Raw genomic sequence first — 7,562 nt, 5'->3', positions numbered from 1 at the left:
GCAGGCCCGCGAAACTAATCCCCCTACCGCAACGAATGCCCAAGTGCCCAGCCGGGTCCCGGTCAACCCAGTAACAACGCATACGACAGAACGGACGGACTGCTAAAACTCTCTATTCTTCCCCCGCCAGGGAACAATTCTATCGGCCAGACACGCATTCTGGCCTCCCCAGACAAACGATGAAGGGTGAAACGCATTCTCGCGGCTACGCTATTCCCCCGTCGAACGTTGCGTAAGCAACCAGCATGGAAGCAAGCACAAGCTGCGGCCTGCTGCGTGGTTATTCTTCTGCCTTTGACCTTCGAGGAAGCACGTACGGCTGAAGGGCGGGAAAACTGACCATCTTATAGGAAGAGGAACGCAGTAGCGCTTTGTGGATTTTTGTACTCGAGCCTTGGCATCAAACACAGCCAAATCCTAGCGATGTAACGGCAGGAACGCCGTTCCTGCCGTTCCTTCAAAAACGTAACGAGTTACCGTTGCAGTTCCACCGACCCTTAATGGAACGGTGGCGTTCCTCCGTTCCTCCAAAAAGGAACTAGTTACAGGAACGCCGTTCCTTGTAACGCCGTTCCGTGCAACACTGGCTGCTTGGTAGCCTCTCACCACAGCCCTGGACAACGGTGGCAGCGTAGCAACGAAGAGTATCCGACAGTTGTGGTGGTGAGGAAAGTCGTGCAGTCATTCGGTTCCCTATTCATAGCTGTAACTTTTGCGCACACAAAAAACGACGAGTAAAGGGAGACACGAAGACCAGCGCAGACTAACAACTGAAAGTTTATTCATCACTCAACACACATATACCCTCTTTGAGATCACCCGCGAATGCTCAAATGTGTACGCACCTCGTCATACACACAAACACAAGAAAAAACACACTGTAACATTTGCATTATCTCATGTCATCTAACAACTTAATTTCCTTATCCGACAGGGCTACTGACGGTTGACTTATGCACTTTCCCTTTAATTTCGACATCTGCCAGGCTTCCACTATCTCTCTTGTAGTCCTGTCTTGTAGTCCCGTCTTGAATGTAGCACGGCTGAGTGACTCTGACGTCACCGGCCCTTTTGCTAAAATCCCGTGACCTGTTACGTCACCCTTCGTTCCTATATCTACTCCGTTGCAACCGTAATAAACGTTGTTAGTCACCCGACTGCCGGCCCGCTTACATGGTGACAGCGGTGCCCAGCCGAAATGACAACGCCGCGAGCCCCCCTGCCGTCAACGATGTTGCCGCCACCAAAGCCCCTGGATACATCGGGCAACGCCTGGCATGGATGGAAAACTTGGAAGAGTGAGTTCACGCTATTTACCACCGCTACCCAGTTGACGAAGCAAGCCCAAGACGTGCAAGCAGCCACGTTGCTAGTGGTTATTGGTGAAGAAGCAAGGAAGGTATACAGCACCTTCACGTTTGAGGCAGGAGAGGACAAAAACACCATATAAGTCCTAATTGCTAAATTTGAAGAGTTCTACAAGCCGCAAACGAACTTGATATATCATGAATTCCGATTTGGGTCAAGAAACCAAAGGGAAGGCGAACCTTTCAATGAGTGGCTCACGGAACTACGCATGTTAGCCAAAAACTGTGAATTTGGGGCAGTGGAATAGAGGATGCTGCGCAGCCGCGTTATTCTGGGAATTCGGGACAAGAGCCTGCAGCAGAGATTGATTGCTGGGAACCCGTCCGTCCAAAAGACTATCGATATCTGCCGCACGCAAGAGCAAGGGAAAGAGCAGTTTCGCGAAATCAGCGAAGCCGCTGAGACTGCGCACGGCATGGCAGTTAACGCAGTTGCAAAGAAAGGTGATGCCTGCGGCAGCTGCGGCTATCACACACACCGCAGCGAAAGGTGCCCCGCCACCGGCAGAACTTGCAATAAGTGCGGAGGGTTCAACCACTTCGCTAGAGCATGCAAATCGGCGCTGCCTTCACGGAACTTTCCCAGCAAGAAGAGAGAACTACGGCCACTCTGCGCCGACGCCGACGCTTTTTAAATGCAGAGCATTTCTTTAACTCACGATGTCACCCGGCGTTGTCGTGCCTCGGCGTCCGCAACAGCCGTTCCAGGTGCGCCCTCTCCCCCACTCCTCCTCTCCCGCATCACGCTACCCTCCTCGCTCTCAACAACAGGTCTGCACCCCTCCCCCTACACTATATAAAAAAATAATACTTACCGGCGCCTGGTTTCGATCCCACGACCCTGCGGGCGGAACGCAAGGTACATGGTGCTCTACCCACTGCGCCACAAAGCCGACACAGAATGGAAGGCTACGAACGCGCCTTATATCCTTGACTCATTCAAACTACGTCAAGAAGCTGCTGATACAACGCATTCACTACCACCAACTCCCCAAACACTAAACGTTAACGCAATACACCCACCCCCTATGCGACGCATTTACTCGAGTCCCCCTCGCGGGGAGATTGGCCCTTTTTTCTTCAAACGTTCACAGTGAACACGGTCAACATCACAGTCTACTGGAGCGCGACGGTAAACATTGAAGAACTACCAATGATGTGCAAATTGGACGCGGGGGCAAATTGCTCCGTCATTTCAAGGAGGGACGTCGAAAAGCTGCCAGACCTACCAGAGCAGGCTTGCCAGGTTGCGCTAACTTCCTTTTCCGGCCACAAATCAACGTCCCAAGCAAAAGTGCGCCTTCGGCTTTCAGCAAATGATAGGGTGGTCCCAGAAACATTTTGTATCGTAGACCAAAGTGTACCAGTAACTTTGAGCGGCTCAGCAACCGAACGCCTTGGATTTATCGTCCGGGTTCGTCACATCGACGTCGATCAACTTTACCCGCCAGCACAACCTTTTGCAGAGATCTTCACAGGACTGGGAGAGCTGAAGGACTACGAGTATGAAATAAAGCTCAAGCTCGGCGCAGTGGGTGTCGTCGTACCAGCCCGAAGAGTCCCCGTGACCCTGGAGAACAAGACTAGAGTGGAACTTCAGCGGATGGAGGAGCAAGGAGTCATAACAAAGGTAAAGGAGCCCACCGAATGGTCCAGTCACATGGTTACCGTTGTTAAGGGAGACAAAGTTCGAGTCTACCTGGATCCAACATCGCTCAATCAAGCCATACTCCGGGAGAACTATCCCATGCCGACTTTAGACGATGTCGCTCCCAGGCTTGCCGGGGCAAAATTCTGTTCCACTCTCCATGCAGCTTCGGGGTTTTGGCAAATTCGCCTTAGCGAGTCAAGCTCCAAACTTTGCACAATGAGCACGCCGTATCGTCGGTATCGGTTCCTACGAATGCCGTTTGGAATTTCTTCGGCCCCTGAAATTTTCCAGGCAGCAATGCACCGCGTTTTGGAAGGTTTGCCCTGTGGGGTGGTTGTTATGGATGACGTGCTAGTGTGGGGAAGAACTAACGACGAACACGACCATAACTTGCAACTTGTGTTGTCCCGATGTCAAACGCATAACCTTCGGCTTAACCCCAAGAAGTGTACGTTTCTGCAGCCGGAAGTCCGGTTCCTGGGACATATCCTCACTACAGAAGGCCTACGCCTGGACCCGGAGAGGGTACAAGACATACTCTCCATATCTGAACCGAATAACAAGGAAGAACTGCAAGTATTTCTCGGTACGATGAATTTCGTGCAGCGCTTCATTCCCAATATGTCTGTCGTAACCGCACCTTTACGAACACTGTTGCGTAAAGATACTGCATGGGTTTGGACGGAGGCGCAACAAAAAAGTTTTGACGCATTACGCGAATTCTTGACTCAAGCACTCGTTTTGGCTTTCTTTAACCCTAAGCAGCCTTTCACTCTCTCAGTCGAAGCAAGCCAATTATGAGTAGGTGCAGTTGTAATGCAAGACGGCCGCCCTGCCACTTTTAAGTGCGAATGCACTTCTTAAGCGACCCTGAATCCCGCGTCCACCGCCGTCCGTCCGTCCGCAGCCTAGCAACGGCGCCGGATTTCCGACGCGTGAGGGCGCTCGCGTAGCGCCTCCTCTCCCCCCTCGCCTACTCTCCAGCTCGCAACACCCTCTCTCGGCGCGCCAGCCAGGCCGCTACACTATATAAAAAAATAACAGCATCCGGCGCCCGGTTTCTATACGAGGACGTTGCGGCCGCAGCGCGACGCTCTACCGACTAAGCCACGGAAGCCACGCTGATTTCAGAGTTAGGAACGCTCCTTATATCTTTAACGCATTCAAACTACGTCGTCAGCGGCGTTGCGTTGGCGACTCAGCGGCGTTATAGTGGCTTGATAACTGCGTGGTGTACACGTGATACTACAAACCCGATGGAAGAGATGGAAGAGAAGGCGGCGAGGCGGTGGGCTGCGGGTGCCGAGCGCAAGCGCCGCAAGCGGGCCGACAACCGTGCGTTCCCTCTTTCACATTCTCCCCCTCGGGGAAATGCGGGGGTTTTTAAGTGCGAATGCACTTTATAAGCGACCCCAAACCATCCACCGCCGGCGGCGGCGGCGGCGTCGGCGGCGTCCGCAGTGCTCCTCTATATTTAAAAAAGAAACAGCATCCGGCGCCAGGTTTCGATCCGAGGACTTTACGGCCGCAGCGTGACGCTCTACCGACCAAGCCACGGACACGACGCTGATATCAGTGTTAGTGACGCGCCTTATATCTTTAACGCATTCAAACTAAGTCGTCAGCGGCGTGCGTTGGCGACTCAGCGGCGTTATAGCGGCTTGATAACTGCGTGGTGTACACGTGATACTACAAACCCGATGGAAGAGATGGAAGAGAAGGCGGCGAGGCGGTGGGCTGCGGGGGCCGAGCGCAAGCGCCGCAAGCGGGCCGACAACCGTGCATTCGCACTTTCACATTCTCCCCCTCGGCGAAATGCGGGGGAATTTTTTTTCGTCCCGGTCACTCACAGATGCGCAGCAAAGCTATGCGCAAATCGAGAAGGAAATGCTGGCGATAGTGCATGGTTGCATTAAGTTTCATGACTACGTGTTTGGCCAGGCAGAGGTGATTGTTGAGACTGACCACGTGCCCTTGGTACCGATACTTAACAAGCCGCTGCATCAATTCCCTCCGCTTGCAGCGAATGAGGCTGACCTTGCAGCGCTACCCGATCAAACTGGTGTACAAGCCAGGCCGAGATCTTTTTCTTGCGGATGCTTTATCGCGTTTTCCGAGCACAATGAGCATGCGTTAGGAAGCGGAGCAGTTTCAAGCCAATGTGCTAGAATTTCTTTCTGCCTCGGAACCCCGTCTAAAAAGCATTCTTGCAGCCACAAACAACGATCCCGTTCTCGTCAAGCTGCGGGAATATACGGTGACCAGTTGGCCTGACAGCAAGCACGAGGTTCCAGAAGCCATCCGCACCTACTGGTCTTATCAGGAGGAGATACACGCACAAGACGGTCTTCTGTTTCGCAGCAACAAGGTAATCGTACCACGCTCGATGAAAACAGACATTTTGGGTCTTCTGCATGTCGCACATCCTGGAGCCGAGAAGATGAAGGCGCGGGCGCGAAGCGTCATGTTCTGGCCCTGCATAGCGAGCGCCATTGAACAATTGTGCCGCAACTGCGAAATATGCCAAAAGCATCAGCCACGAAACGCAAAGATGCCGCTTTTGAGCCATGACGTTCCAACCTTACCCTGGAAGGCTGTAGGAATGGACCTATTCTTTTACGAGGGCCGACAGTTTGCTATTATAGTTGACTTCTATTCCTTCTTTTTCGAAATAAAGGAATTTCGCCATACCACTGCCAACCTGCTTAAATCGTGGTGCACCGAGATTTTTGCAGTGCATGGATTACCGCTTAAACTGTGTAGCGATAACGGGCCGCCATTCAACAGCAGCGAATTCAAAGTATTTTTACATGGACTCGGTGTTACCCACGTAACGTCCAGCCCGTATCATCCACGCTCAAATGGGATGACGGAGAGGGGAGTGCAAGAAGCAAAAAAACTACTGAAGAAGTGCTCCCTTAAAACGCCCGACTTCCACATGGCTCTGCTCGAATGGCGTAATACTCCTCGCGATGCTGTTTTAAAGTCCCCAGTGCAGAGACTGGTGGGAAGGCAGACGAGGACCCTGCTGCCCGTACCCACAAGCCACCTGGTGCCGGAGGTCATGCCCAACCGAGCCGTCCACAACCGCCTACAGGAGATCCGCCAACGCCAGAGGATCTACTACAACCGCGGCTCCAGGAACCTCCCACCTCTGTCGCCTGGGCAACGAGTGACTGCATACGACACCCACGAAAAGACCTGGACACCTGCGGTCTTTCTGCGGACAGCTGAGACGCCGCGATGCTTGGTGGTGAAAACGGAAGAGGGCCACGAACTTCGACGCACTCGCGAGCATCTGCGAGAAGCACCTCCGCCACTTCGCGAAGAGAGTCCTCCTGGCACTCCTGCTGGGTCCGAGCAACAAGACGACGCCCAGCCCGCTCAAGAGTTACGCAGAAGCACAAGGGCACGCCGGGAGCACTGCCGCTACCCCCAACCGGAAAGACAATTGTAATTATTTGCTTCCCTAAGAAAGGGGAGATGTAGCACAGCTGAGGTACTCTGACGTCACCGGCCCTTTTGCTAAAATCCCGTGACCTGTTACGTCACCCTTCGTTCCTATATCTACTCCGTTGCAACCGTAATAAACGTTGTTAGTCACCCGACTGCCGGCCCGCTTACATTGAAAAGGCAGAGTACCCAACGGCGACGTTGCTAACAGTTAGCGAAAGGCTACTAAAACGAGTAAAAATGGAAGGTAAGGAAAAGGAAAAAAGAGCCGAAAACAAGGACAAGAGCATGTCAGTAATTGCTTATGTGCACGGTTTGTCTCAAAGGCTCAAAAAAGCCGCTGCCAGGTACAACGTGAATGTGGTTTTTTCTGCCAAAACCAAAGTGGGAAGCCTGTGCCCGGCAGTTAACAGACTGTACGAAGAAAGGGCTAGCAGCAAGCCTACCAAATGTACTGTGCATCACACGTACAAATTTTTGGAATGAAGAAAAAACGTTGTGTACAAGATTCCGTTCACATGTGGGAACCAGTACGTTGGGCAAACGAGCAGATGCGTAAATGTGAGGCTCAGGGAACACATGTCCAGCGTTAAAGGGACACTGAAGTGAATTTGTCAAGCTCCCGTTTTTGCTTGCACTGCGTAGACTGGCTCAAATTAGCACACTTTTCATCGTTTATCCGGTTGACAAATCGGTAATTATTTTACAAAGCGCGAAAGAAGAAAAACTACCATGCGCGGTTTGCGGCGGCCGCACCAACTAAGGCTGTGACGTTGAGAGGAGAGGCGCCGTGATTGGACGATGCCCAAGGTTAGCAATCACACAAGTTTCGGTTTCGGTTCTGTAAAACATAACCAATGGCTTTATTGGATGGGCATTCTCAATATCTCAGTAATCATCGTACCGCGCTTCTGCCATGTTGTCGGCTGTAAAATGCACAAGATAAGCCTCCCAGGACGGCTTGTAGTCGTAGCATTCACTAGCCGAGACCTACGCATGCATGAACGCCCTCCGCGTACCCGCAGACGCCCAAATGTCATGCGCTTTTCCCCCATATTTGGAGCTTGCCTCCCTCATGCCTGTATCGTAAA

General features: G+C 52.4%; 1 protein-coding gene across 1 annotated transcript; it reads left to right on the top strand.

Moving 5' to 3' along the window:
- Positions 1-1,173: 1,173 nt before the first annotated feature.
- On the top strand, positions 1,174-6,803 carry LOC144140949 (uncharacterized). The gene is made up of 5 exons (XM_077672442.1): positions 1,174-1,298; positions 2,568-2,997; positions 3,481-3,578; positions 5,197-5,386; positions 6,017-6,803. The coding sequence occupies exons 1-5, from the start codon at positions 1,174-1,176 to the stop codon at positions 6,473-6,475; spliced, it is 1,302 nt and encodes a 433-aa protein (XP_077528568.1). The 3' UTR covers positions 6,476-6,803.
- The last annotated feature ends 759 nt before the right edge of the window (positions 6,804-7,562 follow it).

The sequence above is a fragment of the Haemaphysalis longicornis genome, unplaced genomic scaffold (genome assembly GCF_048455015.1).
Source record: "Haemaphysalis longicornis isolate Haplotype H1 unplaced genomic scaffold, Haemaphysalis longicornis Haplotype H1 scaffold_57, whole genome shotgun sequence".
Taxonomy (NCBI): domain Eukaryota; kingdom Metazoa; phylum Arthropoda; class Arachnida; order Ixodida; family Ixodidae; genus Haemaphysalis; species Haemaphysalis longicornis.
Note: the sequence above shows the minus strand (reverse complement) of the source record. Positions and strands in the feature narration are given on the sequence as shown.